The 21,144-nt window shown below is 46.1% G+C and overlaps 1 protein-coding gene across 1 annotated transcript in view; it reads left to right on the top strand.

Moving 5' to 3' along the window:
• DNAJC4 (DnaJ heat shock protein family (Hsp40) member C4) overlaps positions 1 to 21,144 on the top strand; it is a 43,233-nt gene that overhangs the window by 2,161 nt on the left and 19,928 nt on the right. Inside the window, exons 2-3 of the mRNA XM_040409941.1 lie at positions 967 to 1,064; positions 20,605 to 20,698. Coding sequence (XP_040265875.1) covers positions 982 to 1,064; positions 20,605 to 20,698 — 177 coding nt within the window. The 5' untranslated portion in view covers positions 967 to 981. The remainder of the gene's footprint in view (positions 1 to 966; positions 1,065 to 20,604; positions 20,699 to 21,144) is intronic.

Genomic DNA, 21,144 nt, shown 5'->3' with positions numbered 1-21,144 from the left:
CATGAGCTCGTTATTGCAGCACATAGATATTTACCTTACGTAGAGCGGAGGCCACAGCGCCCCGGTGGGCATAGCGGCTGTGCTTGGTATTCCATTCCCTTCAATAGGACTGAGCTGCGCCTAGGCCATGTGACCAATGAACGTGACATCACAGGCCTAGGAAGAGGCAGCAGCATGTCTCTTCAAACAGCTGATCAGTGGGGGTGGTGGGAGTCAGGCCCCCACCCATCAGATATTGATGACATATCTTCAGTGTAAAGAAGAAGAAGGAGTCCTGGAAGTCATGAGAGCTCGGATCTCAACATCATCCAGTCTGGGATTACATGAAGAGACAGAAGGATTCGAGCAAGACTACAACCATAGAAGATCTGTGATTAGTTGTACAAGAAGTTTGGAAGAACCTCCCTGCAAAAGTCCTTCACAAACTGTGCGCAAGTGTACCGAGAAGGATCGATTGAGAGCTGAAGGCAGAGGACGGTCACACCAAATATTGATTTGATTTAGATTTCTCTTTTTACACTTTTCACTTTGCATTTTGTTAATTGATACAAATAAACTATTAACACTTTACTTTGCAGCATTTTTTTCACACCTGCTTTTTTTATATCACGGTGTATGCCTATAGACTTCAATACTGAAAGGTATACCATTTGAGTGACATTTTGGCATTAGCCTGCACAGTATACATTACGGTACCATAGCCTGAACTGCATTGAAAAATACTCAGCATACGTTCTTTGTGTAGTCAGTGACGGACACATGCAATATGTGGCCATACAGCTGCGTATATGAGGGGGCATATATTCAGCAGACCTTTTCACACAGTCAGCACCCAGTTTGCTGTGTGTCCCTCAGGTGGCGCCCTCTGCTGCCCATGTATTGACTTGCGGGTGATACTGTAGTGTCATTTATTACATTGTTGAACATGAGCTCTGATTTAACACTGACCATACTGTCTCTTGACAGGGATTAACATGACTCATGATGTTATGGCGCGGCCTGTGTAAAGAAGGAATCCAACTATGTCTGCAACAGGCTCATCGCTGTGCTGGAACATATTCACGGTGAGGCGGTTTGTCACATGGCCCACAGTGACGGACGTTGTGTGCGGTAATACCACTCCTCTCTCACAGCTTCTCCTACCTACCTGAACCTTTACTACAGTATTTCTAACATCAGTACTTTGTCTTTAGTAATCTCGTGCTGCAAGGCTGTGAAATCCTTTTGTGTGTCCACATTATAGATAATATGTGGTTATGACACCCAGAATACACGCCAATCAAGCCTTTTTTGTAATTATGGTGTAAGCTTTAATCATTATAAGATCTTATTAGTTGCAGTGGAAAGAAATTGGTCATCTTTACATGTTAGCCCTGCTTTAAGGGGATATAACCCCTTCTTCACTGATTCAGCATTTCATGCTCCACTGCTCCCCCTTGCCCTGTGCTGCATCGTGCAGGGCAAGGGCTTTTTTTTTTACTCCCAGTGATGTACGTGTTCTCAGAATAGCTATGCTAGGTGGAGGCTCCCGCCTAGCAGTAAGCCCGGTGGTGTCACTGGCACTAATGGGCAGTCTTTATCGCTGCCCTAGCTTGTAAAACAACCTAGGGTAGTGCTATAGACCATCCATTAGTGCCAGTGACGTCACCGGGAACCCTGCTAGGTGGGAGCCTCAGCCTAGCAGTGTGAGAATGTAAACAAAACAGCTCTTGCCATGCGCTACAGAGGATCAGAGAACGCATCAGACCGAGTATTGTTACAAATGGAAGCCATAACTTCAAATGCGAACATAGCGATATTGGCTGGCCTACACGATAGGAAGAATACACTTTGCCAGCACCACCTGTGTACAATAGGATCCAGGTGTTGGGACTGAGCTACTGACACTGGACATGGTAGATAAATGTTAGGGTGCTGCCACACATTCAGGATTTTTGGTGCAGTTTTTAAAGGGGTTGTCTCATCACACACAATGGGGGCGTATCGCTCTGTTGCTAATATAGGTGTGGGTCCCAGCGGTGGGACCCGCACCTATATGACAATAGGGGCATATCCTAGCGATATATCCCCATTGTCTGAGATGAGACAACCCCTTTAAGCCATAATCAGGGGTGGATCATAAAAGGAGAGATGGTATTAAAGGGGTTCTGCACTTTGTTTAAACTGATGATCTATCCTCTGGATAGATCATCAGCTTCTGATCGGCGGGGGTCCGACACCCGGGACCCCCGCCGATCAGCTGTTTGAGAAGGCAGCGGCGCTCCAGCAGCGCCGCAGCCTTCTCACTGTTTACCGCTGGCCCATTCAAGTGAACAGAGCTTAGCCGCACCCAGGCCAGTGATACTAGTCTTGACGTCACTGGGCCTGCGGTAAACAGTGAGAAGGCCGCAGCGCTCCTGCAGCACCGCTGCCTTCTCAAACAGCTAATCGGCGGGGGTCCCGGGTGTCGGACCCCCGCCGATCAGAAGCTGATGATCTATCCAGAGGATAGATCATCAGTTTAAACAAAGTGCAGAACCCCTTTTTAGGACAGATACTACTGCTTTCAGTTTTTTTTATTCACTCCTGATTTGGGATCAAGAACTGCATCAAAGACCAGCAGGGGGCACCATAACAAGTAGGTTGCAAATATCAGGACAAAGGAGCATTTATTTAAAAAAAACTCATTAAACGTGATTCTGGACATTTGGCCTCAACAACTATATCTGCACGTACATAAGTGAATGTGAAACTACCTGTCATTCATTCATTCATTTGCAACCTATATAAAGAAACGTATTGCTTTACTTCAGTCCCTGCCTGCAGAAACGTGCTATTACATTTCCTTGCCACACACATTGACAGGGGCACTAAGGTTAATTACTCTGCCAAGAAGCTGCCCTATTGCCATGTTATTGAACTCTGGGAGGAAACTGAGATGCCAAGGGCAGTAAACACTGCGGATTTAAAGTCTTCCATATGTTGGCCATTTTGATATTGAACCCATGACCCCAGTGTTACACAGTCTCATTGCTACACATTGCACTATTGTGCTGCCTTCCAAATAATTGTTCAGATCCCATCTAATCCTTAAATTGCTTGGTCACCAGATTTCATGAGTGATGTAAGTGGTAACTTCTCTCTACCGAGCACCCTGAGACCTTATTACTTCCTCAGCCAGGTTGCCATCTCACTGTTGTCTCTTACTTTTACTGCATATTGGCCTGGTAGATATGAATTAGGGTTGTCATCATACCAAAATTTTGATTCGATTTCGATACCATAGAAAAGTATTGCGATATTTGATACCATTCAATACCACACGAAAGAAAAATGCAATCCACATTTTTCAGAACTTCCGGCACATAATAGAACAGTCCTATCTTATTTTTGGGGGGACAAGGTGACAAAAAAAATAGGGAATTGTGTGTTGTTAATTTTTCTTCCTGTTACAGCATTCCCTACATAGGAAAAATAAACATATTAGGTATCGCTGCGATCAAACAAAGTCAGAACTATTAAAATATTAAACAATATTGTTTAATATTTTAATAGTTCTGACTTTGTTTAGACGCAGCGATGCCTAATATGTTTATTTTTTTTATTATTCATATATTTTTCTATGTAAAATTGGGGAAGGTGGTGATTTAAACTTTTAATATTTTGGTGGCTTTATTTTAACTTTTTATTTAATAACTATTAGCCCCCTTAGGGGGCTGGAACCTGGGATCTTTTGATCTCTTGTCCTAATTACCCTGTTAGAGATCTATTCGGGTGAATAGGATTTTACAGTGTCCCTGCTGAGCTGTGCTTTGTGCACACAGCAGCAGAGAGATTACCATGGATGGCTTCAGTATCATCCAGGCTGTTCTGATACCCGATGAAAATACTGAGTGGGGGGCCAGTAGCCGATGGCCACTGCACCACCAATGAAAATAACTAACCCCTAAATGCAAATGTATAGAGTGGGCTGCATGCGAAGTGGGTGCCGGCTGTATCATACAGCTGGCACTCGTACACAATGAATGGGAATGGCGATACAGCTGAACCCAGTGATTTAAGCCCTTAGGTGCCGAAACCTTAGGGGTTAGATCAGGGCTTGACAAATTTCCTTGGAATCTAGGAGCCAGCTAAAAAAGTTAGGAGCCAGGTGGAGCCGCGTCATAAAGCCCCTAGTAGATGCCCCTATAGTGCCCCCCCCCCCACTTCTCCATAGAGCCCTCCAATAATGCATGCCAGTACATAGGGCCCCCAGTAGATGCTCCCATAGTGCTCCTTCCCCTCTTCTCCATAGTGCCCCCCATAATGTGCCAGTATATAGGGCCCCCATAGTGCCCCCCCATGTTGTGCCAGTATATAGGGCCACCCTAGTGCTTCCCCTCTTCTCCATAGTGCCCCCATATTGATTGTGCCAGTATATAGGGCCCCCATAGTGCTTCCCCTCTTCTCCATAGTGCCCCCCCATATTGTGCCAGTATATAGGGCCCCCACCCCCCTTCTTGCCACAGTACACTATAAATAATAAAAACAATAAACTCATATACTTACCTTTATGCTGCTGTCAGTGATGCGATGCAGGCCTCTTCCTGCATTTAGGGGTTTATTATTTTCATTGGTGGCGCAGTGGCAGCTTCAGAGAACCCTCCCCTTAACCACCTCCGGACCGCCTAACGCAGATTCGCGTTCCGGAGGTGGCAGCGCTGCGCACAGTCACGCATATACGCGTCATCTCGCGAGACGCGAGATTTCCTGTGAACGCGCGCACACAGGCGCGCGCGTTCACAGGATCGGAAGGTAAGCGAGTGGATCTCCACCCTGCCAGCGGCGATCGTTCGCTGGCAGGCTGGAGATGTGATTTTTTTAACCCCTAACAGGTATATTAGACGCTGTTTTGATAACAGCGTCTAATATACCTGCTACCTGGTCCTCTGGTGGTGCCTTTTGTTTGGATCGACCACCAGAGGACACAGGTAGCTCAGTAATATGTTGCACCAAGCACCACTACACTACACCCCCAGCCCCTGTCACTTATTAACCCCTTATTCACCCTTGATCACCCTTGATCACCCCTGATCACCCCATATAGACTCCCTGATCACCCCCCTGTCATTGATTACCCCCCTGTAAAGCTCTATTCAGACGTCCGCATGATTTTTACGGATCCACTGATAGATGGATCGGATCCGCAAAACGCATACGGACGTCTGAATGGAGCCTTACAGGGGCGTGATCAATGACTGTGGTGATCACCCCATATAGACTCCCTGATCACCCCCCTGTCATTGATTATCCCCCTGTCATTGATTACCCCCCTGTAAAGCTCCATTCAGATGTCCGCATGATTTTTACAGATCCACTGATAGATGGATCGGATCCGCAAAACGCATACGGACGTCTGAATGGAGCCTTACAGGGGCGTGATCAATGACTGTGGTGATCACCCCATATAGACTCCCTGATCACCCCTCTGTCATTGATCACCCCCCTGTCATTGATCACCCCCCTGTCATTGATCACCCCCCTGTCATTGATTACCCCCCTGTCATTGATTACCCCCCTGTCATTGATTACCCCCCTGTCATTGATTACCCCCCTGTAAAGCTCCATTCAGATGTCCGCATGATTTTTACAGATCCACTGATAGATGGATCGGATCCGCAAAACGCATACGGACGTCTGAATGGAGCCTTACAGGGGCGTGATCAATGACTGTGGTGATCACCCCATATAGACTCCCTGATCACCCCCCTGTCATTGATTACCCCCCTGTCATTGATTACCCCCCTGTAAAGCTCCATTCAGACGTCCGCATGATTTTTACGGATCCACTGATAGATGGATCGGATCCGCAAAACGCATACGGACATCTGAATGGAGCCTTACAGGGGCGTGATCAATGACTGTGGTGATCACCCCATATAGACTCCCTGATCACCCCCCCTGTCATTGATCACCCCCCTGTCATTGATCACCCCCCTGTAAAGCTCCATTCAGACGTCCGCATGATTTTTACGGATCCACTGATAGATGGATCGGATCCGCAAAACACATACAGGCGTCTCCCTGGAGCCTTCCAGGGGGGTGATCACCCCATATAGACTCCCTGATCACCCCCCTGTCATTGATCACCCCCCCTGTCAGGCTGCATTCAGATGTCCGTATGATTTTTACGGATCCACGGATACATGGATCGGATCCGCAAAACACATACGGACATCTGAATGGAGCCTTATAGGGGGGTGATCAATGACAGGGGGGTGATCACCCCATATAGACTCCCTGATCACCCCCCTGTCATTGATCACCCCCCTGTCATTGATCACCCCCCTGTAAGGCTCTATTCAGACATTTTTTTCGCCCAAGTTAGCGGAATTTTTATTTTTTTTCTTACAAAGTCTCATATTCCACTAACTTGTGTCAAAAAATAAAATCTCACATGAACTCACCATACCCCTCACGGAATCCAAATGCGTAAAATTTTTTAGAGATTTATATTCCAGACTTCTTCTCACGCTTTAGGGCCCCTAGAATGCCAGGGCAGTATAAATACCCCACATGTGACCCCATTTCGGAAAGAAGACACCCCAAGGTATTCCGTGAGGGGCATATTGAGTCCATGAAAGATTGAAATTTTTGTCCCAAGTTAGCGGAAAGGGAGACTTTGTGAGAAAAAAATAAATAAAATCAATTTCCGCTAACTTGTGCCAAAAAAAAAAAAATTCTATGAACTCGCCATGCCCCTCATTGAATACCTGGGGGTGTCTTATTTCCAATATGGGGTCACATGTGGGGTATTTATACTGCCCTGGCATTCTAGGGGCCCTAAAGCGTGAGAAGTCTGGGATCCAAATGTCTAAAAATGCCCTCATAAAAGGAATGTGGGCCCCTTTGCGCATCTAGGCTGCAAAAAAGTGTCACACATCTGGTATCGCCGTACTCAGGAGAAGTTGGGCAATGTGTTTTGGGGTGTCATTTTACATATACCCATGCTGGGTGAGATAAATATCTTGGTCAAATGCCAACTTTGTATAAAAAAATGGGAAAAGTTGTCTTTTGCCGAGATATTTCTCTCACCCAGCATGGGTATATGTAAAATGACACCCCAAAACACATTGCCCAACTTCTCCTGAATACGGCGATACCACATGTGTGACACTTTTTTGCAGCCTAGGTGGGCAAAGGGGCCCACATTCCAAAGAGCACCTTTCGGATTTCACAGGTCATTTACCTACTTACCACACATTAGGGCCCCTGGAAAATGCCAGGGCAGTATAACTACCCCACAAGTGACCCCATTTTGGAAAGAAGACACCCGAAGGTATTCCGTGAGGGGCATGGCGAGTTCCTAGAATTTTATATTTTTTGTCACAAGTTAGCGGAAAATAATGATTTTTTTTTTTTTTTTTTTTCTTACAAAGTCTCATATTCCACTAACTTGTGACAAAAAATAAAAACTTCCATGAACTCACTATGCCCATCACGAAATACCTGGGGGTGTCTTCTTTCCAAAATGGGGTCACTTGTGGGGTAGTTATACTGCCCTGGCATTCTAGGGGCCCAAATGTGTGGTAAGGAGTTTGAAATCAAAATGTGTAAAAAATGACCAGTGAAATCCGAAAGGTGCTCTTTGGAATATGGGCCCCTTTGCCCACCTAGGCTGCAAAAAAGTGTCACACATGTGGTATCTCCGTACTCAGGAGAAGTTGGGGAATGTGTTTTGGGGTGTCATTTTACATATACCCATGCTGGGTGAGATAAATATCTTGGCAAAAGACAACTTTTCCCATTTTTTTTATACAAAGTTGGCATTTGACCAAGATATTTATCTCACCCAGCATGGGTATATGTAAAATGACACCCCAAAACACATTTCCCCAACTTCTACTGAGTATGGCGATACCACATGTGTGGCACTTTTTTGCAGCCTAGGTGGGCAAAGGGGCCCACATTCCAAAGAGCACCTTTCGGATTTCACTGGTCATTTTTTACAGAATTTGATTTCAAACTCCTTACCACACATTTGGGCCCCTAGAATGCCAGGGCAGAATAACTACCCCACAAGTGACCCCATTTTGGAAAGAAGACACCCCAAGGTATTCGCTGATGGGCATAGTGAGTTCATGGAAGTTTTTATTTTTTGTCACAAGTTAGTGGAATATGAGACTTTGTAAGAAAAAAAATCAAAAAAAAAAATCATCATTTTCCGCTAACTTGTGACAAAAAATAAAAAGTTCTATGAACTCACTATGTCCATCAGCGAATACCTTAGGGTGTCTACTTTCCGAAATGGGGTCATTTGTGGGGTGTTTGTACTGTCTGGCCATTGTAGAACCTCAGGAAACATGACAGGTGCTCAGAAAGTCAGAGCTGCTTCAAAAAGCGGAAATTCACATTTTTGTACCATAGTTTGTAAACGCTATAACTTTTACCCAAACCATTTTTTTTTTTTACCCAAACATTTTTTTTTTTTATCAAAGACATGTAGAACAATAAAGTTAGAGCAAAATTTATATATGGATGTCGTTTTTTTTGCAAAATTTTACAACTGAAAAATGTCATTTTTTTGCAAAAAAATCTTTAAATTTCGATTAATAACAAAAAAAAGTAAAAATGTCAGCAGTAATAAAATACCACCAAATGAAAGCTCTATTAGTGAGAAGAAAAGGAGGTAAAATTCATTTGGGTGGTAAGTTGCATGACCGAGCAATAAACGGTGAAAGTAGGGTAGGTCAGAAGTGTAAAAAGTGGCCTGGTCTTTCAGGGTGTTTAAGCCATGGGGGCTGAGGTGGTTAAAGGGCTTCTGTCACCCCCCTAAAGTCCTAATTTTTTTTTGGGCTCCTTAAAATCCTTATGCTGCGATTTATCAATATATAGGGCTCTTACTCATTTTCGTTCAGTAGTTTCTTAAAAAAATTGACTTTTATAATATGTAAATTACCTCGCTACCAGCAAGTAGGGCGGCTACTTGCTGGTAGCAGCCGCATCCTCCTTTCATAATGACGCCCCCTCGTCCTCTGGCTGGCCCTGTCTGCGTTTTAAATCTCGCACCTTCGCCGTACCGGTCTTCAGTCGGCGCAGGCGCACTGATAGGAGGACGCTCGCTCGGCCGCTCCTTCCTCAGTGCGCCTGCGCCGGGTGTAGATGTGACGTCATCGGCGCAGGCGCATTGAGGAAGGAGCGACCGAGCGAGCGTCCTCCTATCAGTGCGCCTGCGCCGACTGAAGACCGGTACGGCGAAGGTGCGAGATTTAAAACGCAGACAGGGCCAGCCAGAGGACGAGCGCGTTCGCTGGCCCTGTCAATCAACATGAGGAGGGGGCGTCATTATGAAAGGAGGATGCGGCTGCTAGCAGCAAGTAGCCGCCCTACTTGCTGGTAGAGAGGTAATTTACATATTATAAAAGTCCATTTTTTAAAGAAACTACTGAACGAAAATGAGTAAGAGCCCTATATATTGATAAATCGCAGCATAAGGATTTTAAGGAGCCCAAAAAAAAATTATGACTTTAGGGGGGAGACAGAAGCCCTTTAATGTTTTAATTTGTGGCAGTGGCGGTCATGTCACAATGGGGAGGGAGGGATTCCCTTCTTCTCCTCTGTGCTGCTGATGAGAATGTGGCATATGGCGCGCACCACGTTCTCTAATGAGAAGAGATACCAAGCAGTGCAGCCTAGTATTGAAAAAAAGCAAATCCCGGTATCGTATCGATGCGGGTGAAAAAGTATCGTTTGGGTATTAAAAGTTTGATACTCAGAGCAACCCTAGTATAAATATCTCAAAGATGATCAAGAGAAATGAGAGGCCAATAGAGCTAAATTTCAAGTGACATAGCAAAGGGTTTGAGTACTTGTGTCCATAAAAATTTACTTATTCCTTTTTAATAAATTAGCAGAAATTTCTAAAATGCTGTTTTCACTTTCTCATCATGGGGTATTTAGTGAAGATTTTAGCACAAGACCACAACATAACAAAATGTGAAAAAAAGTGAAAGGGTCTGAAGATTTTCTGAATGCACTGTAAGTGGCATCAACAATAGATAAAGTAATGAAGGAGGATGCTGCTCTTTGTAAAGTGTGTGGGAGAATCAGCACTTAATAAATTCTGGGAATTCCTTTCAGGGTTTTCCTCCCCCAGGTTTTCTGAGTGATACATATTTTACCTTACAGCTAAGATGTAAACCAATAGATACTCCATATTTTACCCAGCATAATCTAGAACAGACATGTCAGAAAAGTGTAAATGCCCAGCTGTTACATATGGACAGGTGGCTAATGGTGTTGATCGAGCACCAAAGTGCTCAGGTCGAACACCTCGGGATGCTAGGGTGCTCTACCGAGCACCCGAGCACAATGGAAGTCAATGGGAGAACCCGAGCATTAAACCAGGCACCCCCTGCTCTGAAGAGGGTAGGGTGTCTGGTTCATAAGAAAAGGTCAGAAATTGATGGAAATACCACCAAAATGGTTCGGGAACAGCATGGGGAGGATGTCTGGATGCATCTTAGACTCCCAGGTCGCTGCTGTGAACGATGTTGTCCGAGCAGTACGCGACTATTACAAACTGACAATAATACGCACAAAACCGAAGATGAAATCGATTTTAGAGGATAAATTGTTAGGAAACATTCTTTCCTGTATGTTTACTTGTATATAAAGTGCAAGTGTTGCCAAAAATTACAAGGAAGAGGCACTCCGATACAACCTGTATATCACATAAGGGAGGGCCTCATTCACATTGTGGTACAATTGTTCATAAAGGCTATACACTAAGTAAAAGGACTTCCAAAAATTACAAGGAACCGGCACTCCAATACACCCTTTATTACACATAAAGAAGGGCATCATACACTCTTGAAAAAGTATGATTGATGGCCTGCTGGTGACCCTCAAAAACATTAGGAGCAAGGGCCTGCTGGTGACCCTCTAAAACAATAGGGGCGAGGGCCAGCTGCTGATCTGACCATCTAAAACTTTAGGGGTGAGGGTCTGCTGCTGAGCTGACCCTCTAAAACATTAGGGGTGAGGGTCTGCTGCTGAGCTGACCCTCTAAAACATTAGGAGCGAGGGCCTGCTGCTGATCTGACCATCTAAAACATTAGGGGTGAGGGTCTGCTGCTGAGCTGACCCTCTAAAACATAAGGGGCAAGTGCCTGCTGCTGATCTGACCATCTAAAACATTTATATGCGAGGGCCTGCTGGTGAGCCGTCCCCTCAAAAAAAAAATAGTTGAGGGCCTGCTGGTGAGCTGACCCTCAAAAATATTATATGCGAGGGCCTGCAGGTGAGCTGGCCCTCTAAAAGATTGTAGGTGAGGGCCTGCTGGTGAGCTGACACCCTAAAACACTATATGTGAGGGCCTGCAGGTGAGCTGACCCTCTACAAAATTAGGAGCAAGGGCAGACTAATAAGCATGTTGATATGATGAAAGAGGAGGAGGACGAGAAAAGCAAGATTGAACCATATACCCTTTTTTGTGGTGGAAGGAGTGCATGGGAATACAGTGTATTCAGTACATTATAAAAACACATTTAAAGTGCCTTTATGTTCAGCCGCTGTCTTTTGGTAGAGTAAAGAAGTCAGGGGCAATCCAGGCCTTGTTCATTTTTATAAGAGTCAACCTGTCAGCATTTTCAGTTGACAGGCGGATGCGCTTATCAGTTATTATGCCCCCAGCAGCACTAAATACCCGCTCTGACAAAACGCTGGAGGCAGGGCAGGCCAGCACCTCCAAGGCGTAGAGCGCCAGTTCGTGCCACGTGTCCAGCTTGGACACCCAGTAGTTGTAAGGCACAGAGGGATCATTGAGGACGCTGACATGGTCTGCTACGTACTCCATCTGCTACGTTCACCATCTTCCAAAATGTTTCCCTCCTTATGACGCTAGGCCGCGCATCTGGGTGAGGGTGCTGGCGGGGTGTCGTGAAACTGTCCCAAGCTTTGGAGAATGTTGCCCTGCCTCTGTTGGAACTACTGTGTGTTCCCCTCGTCTCCCCTCCTCGGTTGCCCAAGGAACTACATACTCTGCTGCCAGCGTTGTCAGCTGGAAATTTTTGGAGCAATTTTGCCACAAGGACCTTCTGGTATTGCACTATTTTGCTCGTCATCTCAACCACCGGAATGAAGAGATGAGAAGTTCTCTTTGTGGCGGGGGTCGAGAAGGGTGAACAACCTGTAATTGGTGTTGTCCAAAATGCATGGGTCATGGGAAAGGCAGCCTAACATTAAGTCAGCCATGTGTGCCAGACTCCCAACAGGCAAGACTTCGCTGTCATTAGGAGGATGACTCTCAATCTCCTCATCCTCTTCCTCCTCTTCTGCCCATCCACACTGAACAGATGGAATTAAACTTCCATTGGTACTACCCTCTCTAGCGGAGGCAACCGTCTCCTGCTCCTCCTCCTCCTCCTCATCATCCAATTTGCGCTGAAAAGACGAACGGAGGGTGGTCTGGCTTTTACCCTGTGTAATGCTTCCCCCATTTCCACCTCTTCCACATGCAAAGCGTCGGCCTTAATTGTGAGCAGCGAGCGTTTCAGGAGACACAGAAGTGGGATGGTGACGCTGATAATAGCGTTATCGCCGCTCACGATCTTTGTTGATTCCTCAAAGTTTCTTAAAACCTAACAGAGGTCAGACATCCATGCCCACTCATCGCTTGTGAAGAGCGGAAGCTGACTGGAAAGGTGACGACCATGTTGCAGCTGGTATTCCACTACTGCCCCCTGCTGCTCACAAAGCCTGGCCAACATGTGGAACGTGGAGTTCCAGCCCGTGCTCACGTCGCACAACAGTCGATGAGCTGGCAATTGTAAGCACTGCTGCAGCGTTGACAGACCGGCGGAAGCTGACGATGACTTGCGGAAATGGGCACACACGCGACGCACCTTCACCAGTAGCTCAGGCAAATTGGGGTAGGTTTTGAGAAACCGCTGAACCACTAAGTTGAAGACGTGGGCTAGGCATGGGATGTGTGAGCTTGCCGAGCTCCAAAGCCGCCACCAGGTTACGGCTATTTATCAGACACAACCATGCCTGGTTCTAGGTTGAGTGGCGAGAGCCACAGCTCAGTCTAGTCTTTTATCCCCTGCCACAGCTCTGCGGTGGTGTGCTGTTTGTCACCTAAGCAGATCAGCTTAAAGGGTTTCTGTCATCAGAAATAATGTTATGTAGCTGACTGACATTAGCGATGTGCTAATGTCAGCAGTACATAACAGTATGCTTTATAACTCCCTGCCCGCCGCCATTCTCTTAAAATAAAGACTTTTAAAATATGCTAATGAGCCTCTAGGTCAGACCTGGGCAAACTACGGCCCGCGGGCCGTATACGGCCCGGCGGACCTTTTAATCCGGCCCCCGGGCGGAGCCAGAGGCGTGCCAAGCAACGATACCCCTCCTCCGCGAATGAAGAGGACTTCCGACTCGGCGTGCTGCGTGTGGCATGGCGCGGTGGCAGGGAGGCAGCGTCAGCGGCAGTACTGTCTAGGTAAGACACAGCAGGGGGGGGGGTGCCTCGTGCGAGCCGTACCCGGGACCCGGCCGGCCGCAATTATTCCCTTCTCTGTAACAGCGCAGCGCCCGCGGCTCTCATAGTATCGGCTGTGACTGTCTGACACTGACAGTCACAGAGCCGACAAGCATGAAGCTGCGGCCGCCTCCCCCTGTGCTGTGTGTAGTCAGTGTGACTAACACATGGCTGATCATCTCTGAGCATTACGTTTCTAAAGGCAAGGGGGGGGGGGAGGGGTGTGTACTATTGTAAGGGGGGGGGGGGGTGTTCTGTACACAAGGGGACAATGGCTGGATTCACAGGGGACAATGGCTGGATTCACAGGGGACAATGGCTGGATTCACAGGGGGACAATGGCTGGATTCACAGGGGACAATGGCTGGATTCACATGGGGACAATGGCTGGATTCACAGTGGGACAATTGCTGGATTCACAGGGGGACAATGGCTGGATTCACAGGGGGACAATGGCTGGATTCACAGGGGACAATGGCTGGATTCACAGGGGACAATGGCTGGATTCACAGGGGACAATGGCTGGATTCACAGGGGACAATGGCTGGATTCACAGGGGGACAATGGCTGGATTCACAGGGGGACAATGGCTGGATTCACAGGGGGACAATGGCTGGATTCACAGGGGACAATGGCTGGATTCACAGGGGACAATGGCTGGATTCACAGGGGGACAATGGCTGGATTCACAGGGGGACAATGGCTGGATTCACAGGGGACAATGGCTGGATTCACAGGGGACAATGGCTGGATTCACAGGGGGACAATGGCTGGATTCACAGGGGGACAATGGCTGGATTCACAGGGGGACAATGGCTGGATTCACAGGGGACAATGGCTGGATTCACAGGGGACAATGGCTGGATTCACAGGGGACAATGGCTGGATTCACAGGGGACAATGGCTGGATTCACAGGGGACAATGGCTGGATTCACATTGGACAATGGCTGGATTCACAGGGGGACAATGGCTGGATTCACAGGGGACAATGGCTGGATTCACAGGGGGACAATGGCTTTCACTAATATGAGTCACAAATAGTGAAAAATGTTCATTGTTTTGGGAAATTTTGTTTAATAAATTTAAATTTTTTTCTTGTAAGGCAACCTCACTTTTTCATTGTTTAACTATAACAAGTACTCGTACCAGTTGTCCAACAATGATATTTACTGCTTTTTATAAAGAAATACAATTGATTTTATGCAGTATTGAGTTTAGCCTTTTGGCCCGGCCCTCCAAAATATTTTCAGTTTCTCATGTGGCCCCATCGAAAAAATAATTGCCCACCCCTGCTCTAGGTGATAATGGGGCGTTGCTTCAGCACCTAGAGGCTCTCGGTCTACTCACCCTTTGGCACGCCCAGGTCCCGTTGATTGACTGTCGAGTTCTTCTCATCGTCACGTAAATCCCGCACCTGCGCCGTACTGTTTGGTATTCGGCACAGGCGCAGTGCGTGAAGGATGCGCTCCTGATGCCGGATTCCTTCCTTCGGCGCATGCGCAGTGAGTAAACCGGCAGCAGGAGCGCGTCCTTCACTCACAGTGCCTGCGGCGAATACTAAACGGGACGGCGCAGGCGCGGGATTTACGTGACGATGAGAAGAAAGTCTTTATTTTAAGAGAACGGCGGCAGGCAGGGAGTTATAAAGCATACTGTTATGTACTGCTGACATTCGCACATCGCTAATGTCAGTCAGCTACATAACGTTATTTCTGATGACAGAAACCCTTTAAGCACGGCCTATTGACGCTTCCCCACTGCAGTGTTACACTGCTTCCAGCTACCGACTGATGGCTGAGAGATGCTGCAAGAAGATAATTCTGAGGTGGAAGTGGAGGAGGAGGCGGAGGAGGAGAAGTGGGGGTTGGAGCGACTAACATAGGTGGTGGCAGAAACCCTGATGAAATTAGGGCCCACAATCCTTGGCGTCGGTAGCATCTGTGTCATCCCAGGGTACGACTCGCTCCCGGCCTCCACAACGTTCACCCAGTGTGCTGTCAGGGAAATGTAGCGTCCCTGGCCGAAAGCACTTGTCCATGTGTCAGTGGTTAAGTGGACCTTCCCAGTAACTGCGTTGGTCAGGGCACGGATGATGTTACGGGACACATATTGGTGTAAGGCGGGCACGGCACACAATGAAAAATAGTGGCGGCTGGGAACTGCGTAACGATGGATGGCCGCTGACATCAGGCTGCGGAAGGCCTCAGTGTCCACAAACCTAAAGGGCAACATTTCCAGGGCCAGTAATTTGGAAAGTTGCGCATTTAGTGCTATGGCCTGTGGGTAGGTGGCTGGGTATTTGCGCTTGCATTTAAATGCCTGGGGTAAGGATATTTGTACGCTGTGCTGGGACACGGAAGTGGATGTGGTCGCTGATGGTGCTTTCGAAGGTCCAGGTGCAGGGTGGGAGACATCTGGGCCTGCGCCTTCGACAGGGGATTGGCCAGCACGTAACACAGGGGAAGAGGAGGCAGTGGTGTGACCCGCAGACACAGATTGTGGACCCAGGCATTCGGCCCACCTTTTACGGTGCTTTGATGCCATGTGGCGGATCATGCTGGTGGTGGTGAGGTTGCTAGTGTTCACGCCCCTGCTCATTTTTGTATGGCACAGGTTGCATATTACAATTCTTTTGTCATCTGCACTTTCCTCAAAAAAGCGCCAGACTGCGGAACACCTACCCCTTGGCAAGGGAGATTTCTGCAAGGGTGTGCTTCTGGGAACAGTTGTGGGCCTTTTGCCACCCCACTGCCTCTTCCAGCCTGTTGGGGTGCTGCGGATCCCTCCCCCTCTGTACTGCTGTCCTCGCTTGGCTTGCCACCTTCCCAGGTTGGGTCAGTGACTTCATCGTCCACCACCTCCTCTTCCACTTCCTCTCTCTGCTCATCCTCCTGACTTGTTGACCTAACAACAACTTCAGTTATTCACAACTGTCTCTCATCCTCATCATCAACCTCTTGAGACACTAATTGCCGTTAACTTTTTGGCAACTGTGTCTCATCATCATCATCCACCTCGTGAAACACTAATTGCCGTTCACCACCGTCATCTTCTTGTGACTGTGGATGCTCAAGAGTTTGGGAATCAGGGCACAAGATCTTATGTCCCTCTTCAAGTGGGCTTGTCGAGAGGCCCAAATGAAGGAATGGTGCTGAAAAGAGCTCCTTGGAATGTCCGAGTGTGGGATCACTTGTTCCACAAGACTCTCCATGCTGGGAGGAAAAGAGGATCAGGGTGAGGATTCTGTTGACCGGACTTTTGGCTACTGAGACTCGACTTGGGGGAAGACAGGGTGGTGCTTAACCGACTAGAAGCATTATCTGCTGCAATCCAACTGACCACCTGGTTGCACTGGTCTGACTTCGAGAGTGTTTTCCTGCGCCGCCCTGCAAACTGGGACATGAAGCGTGGATGATTGTTTTTCTTGTGCTCTGGCAGCAGGCACAGTTTCAACACGGCCAGGGCAACGGCCTCTGCGTGCACCATCAGCATCACGGCCACTTCCTGTTCCTTACTGCTCGCCTTCTTTATATTAAATGTTATACTGTATATGCTTGAAAATGACAGGGAATGTCACAGGTATTTTGGATGTGGAAACATTACACAGGAGATGTACCCCAGGTAATGTCACTATCCGCAGCGGACATCGTCTACGTAAAAAGTACACTGGATTTCACTGATATTTTTTTGGATGTGCACACGTTACACAGGAGATGTAGTGCAGCTAATGTCACTGTCCGCAGCGTACACTGTCTACGTAAAAAGTACACTGGATGTCACAGATATTTTTGGGATGCGCACACGTTACACAGGAGATGTACCGCAGATAATGTCGCTGTCTACAGCGGCCTAACTATTGCATGCTATTTAGCGCGGGATGTGCTGAAAATAGATATTGCTGCCGCACACAACAGTCCTTAAAAGGACTTTTGGGTCTGTAAAGTTTTAGCAATTTAGCGCAGGTTGCGTTAAAAATATATATGGTTCTCCGACAAGTTTTTCTACAGAAAAAAAGAAAATTTCTCTCCCTAGACTATCTTTTCCTTCTTCAGCACAGCTCTCCCTGACTAACACTGAGCCGAACACGTGTCATCGGGTGCTATATAGCACCCGATGACGCATTACGGCCAGCCAATCACTGTAATGCCAGTAACCAACATGGCTACGGCATTACAGTGAAGTAGCAGCCAACAAACGTGCAGGGAGGAGACTCTAGCACGAATACCGCCATGTGCCCAGCATCGAGATGCTCGAGCCGAATTGGTGTTCGGCCGAGCATGCTCGATCAACACTAGTGGCTAACTTTTTGGCACGTAAACCACCATTCTGTATCCTAGCATATCCATATCTTTGTATCAAGCATGTAATATTACAAGTTAACATTGGCCTATCTGAGCTGTTCTCCCAAGGTAATGACCAAACTCAACCACTCTGTGCGGCGCTTCGAACAGATTTATGCAACTTCAGTGAATCCTGCATGTAATGCTCTTTACAGGAGTTGTCTGTCTGATTTCAGTAGACTCTAAATGTACTAAAATAATAAAAGAACATATACTTACCACCTAGTCCCCTGCCGTTTACAGCACCGCCACTCTGGTCTTCGCAGCTTGGACTTGTTTACTTGACTGCAACAATGAAGTACCGCATGTCACCACTGCAGCCATCTACTGACCTCAGTATATGCTACGAGGCCAGTGATTGTCTGCAGAGGTCATGTGCCGTATACAGCTACATCACCACTGCAACTGGGAAAACACAGGCGGCAGCTGCAGCGCTGGAGATGGTGGGGAGTATATGTTATTTTATTATTTATAACATTTCAAGGGGTTGGCCACTTTCTGGTTACTGTTGACCAATGCTGTTGTGAGATGACTATATGGCACTTACTAATATAGCCTTTGTTGAAAATCTGCATAATTTTCTATATTTCATAAGGTATACCGCCTTTTTTACAGTCTTTTGTTCTGTCCACACAAAGGTCCTGTCCATAAGATGGCCGCTGATGGAAGGTCATGTGACCAGGCAAATCATTTCCATGCAATGCCTCCTCCTTTCAAATACACTGCACCTGCAACTCCCAACAGAACAAGTGTTGATGACAGGTGCAGTGTGTTTGAATAGAGGAGACATCTCATGGAGATGATTTGCCTGGTCATGTGACCCTCCATCAGCAGCCATCTTATGGACACGACCTCTGTGTGGACAGCACAAAAGACTTTGTAAACCAGGAGGCATACCTTTTATAAAATACTGAAAATAGTGCAGAATTTCAACAAAGGCTATATTAGTAAGTGCCACATAGTCATCTCACAATAGCCAGAAAGTGGCCAACCCCTTTAAGGAATTTGGGAACTTTTGAAATGGTTCTGACAACCCCTTTCTAACACCATTATGTTTTTGTTTTTTACTCCCTGCCTTCCGGAAGCTATAACTTGTTTTTTGTGGGACAAGTTGTACTCTCTAATGGCATCACCTAATATTCCATATCGTATAGTGGGAAAGTGGAAAAAAATACTAAATGATTCAGCCATTGTTTTATTCTGCAAGTTATGATGATTACAGCAATCACACATTTTTAAAAATAAAAAACTTAGAATATGGCAATGCAAAGACATTTTTTTAAAACATCTGTAACGTTAAGTCTACGCATCTGTTTAAGGGCTCATATTATGAGGGGAGAGCTTTAGTAGCATTTTGGAGTATGTGTTAATTTTTAATCACTTTTTTAATTTTTATTTTTTGGAAGGTGAAGCACTCAAAATATATGATCCTGCAATCTCATTGTGGGTGAACCTTTCGGTCACGGAGAGTACCCCACTCCTGGTAAATAACCTCTAAGATGCCAATGTCAAAGTTGACCACAGCATCTGTGGGGTTGAAAGTCTGTGATTGGATTTTGCCACTGGGTGTCTGCTGTGTAAAACAGCAAGCACCCACTCAACTTCTGAGCAGTTGCCATCTTTAATGACTCAACATCTGCTCCATAGAAACAAAGCAGGACTCCATAGGAACATGGTAAATCTCCTATAGACTGCAATGGTAATTCATTGCAGTCTATGGGATCTAACAACCGCAAGTAAAATAATTTTTTTCCCAAAGCTTTTATTTTTTTCAGTATTAATCCACAAGAAAAACCTATATAAATGTGGTTCTCACCCAGAGAATAAAGGGAGCAGGTATGCTTTACTGCATAGGGAACACCATAAAAACAAAACCCATAAAACAGTGAAAAAATTGCATTTTACATCCAATTCCCCCCATTTGGATTTTTTTTTTCAGCTTCCCACTACATAGTATGCAGTATTAAATGGGGGCGTTAGAAAGTGCAATTTTCCAGAAAAAAGCAAGCCTTCATACAGCTATGTCAATTGTAAAATAAAAAAGTTATGGTTCCGAGAAGGCAGGGAGTGAAAAACTTAAGAATGGAAACTAGCCTGGTCGGGAAAGGGTTAAACAATGTGAAAATATGTAATTTTCTCATAATACATTTCCTTATCTTCTCTATAATGGTAATTTTGCTTACATGTGATCACGTTTCAGTGTATGCTTTCTATTACAAAGACCTAAAAAAACAACTTATATCAGTGTTGTAGATTTGAATAATCTTGCCTCAGCTTTTATTTTTTTATGACTTTATATTAATATATATGTATGTATGTATGTGATATGTGAAAATATGCAAAAAGATCACCATTTTTTTTGCACAAGTGAGGGCTCTTTCACACGAGCGTGTGCAGACCGGAAATCATGCTCCGTGTGAAGCCGTGATCCTCCGTTCTTGACACTGCTCGTCTTGCAGGAGCGCACGGCATTATACTGATTTATAATGTTATGTGTCTCTGCATGACCTTACTGATACAGGATCGCAATGACAGCTTTATGTCACTATGGCCCTGTATCAGTAAGGTCATGCAGAGGCACATAACATTATAAATCAGTATAATGCTGTGCGCTCCTGCAAGACCAGAATGGAGGATCATGTGATTTCCGGACTGCACACGCTCCTGTGAAAGAGACCTAAGCCCAAAAAGTAAGAATTGTGCAGTGCAAGGCTTGATAAATTCCTGTATAATTATTTTTTTTTATATTAATTACGGTTTAGGCCAAGTTTGAAGGACCATTACCAAGTCCTAGGTATTGGGAGAAAGGCCACAGGAGAAGAAATTAAAAATGCCTTTTTCACCTTGTCAAAGAAGGTACGTTTTATGTGCTGGCATGCTAAACCTTTCCCCCTTTTTAAGGTGATCCAAATATTGAGAATATTTAGATTGGTGGGACTCCAATTCCTGGCACCTCTAACCAGCTGACAAGTGGGACATTGGCACTTTATCAAGCTCTGTGTGTCTTTTATAGATTACTAGGCACAGAACCATACATTTGGGTAGTGACTGTGAATAATGCTGAGTTCCTGAACCAGGCACAGCTACTACCAAATGTACCGCTCTGTGCCTGATAGCCATTGAAAAGAACACTGCCCCTCCAGTCAGCTGATCAGCGGAGGTGTCAAGAGTGGGACCACCACCAATCTGATGTTGGATCAGATTTTATTGCTGTCGATATTCACTTAACAATGACTTGAGCGTTAATGAAGTGAGAGCTGATGTACTTTTTGACTACTAACCCCCTCTCACACCATGCTGTA

Source organism: Bufo bufo, chromosome 10, assembly GCF_905171765.1.
Source record: "Bufo bufo chromosome 10, aBufBuf1.1, whole genome shotgun sequence".
Taxonomy (NCBI): domain Eukaryota; kingdom Metazoa; phylum Chordata; class Amphibia; order Anura; family Bufonidae; genus Bufo; species Bufo bufo.
Note: the sequence above shows the minus strand (reverse complement) of the source record. Positions and strands in the feature narration are given on the sequence as shown.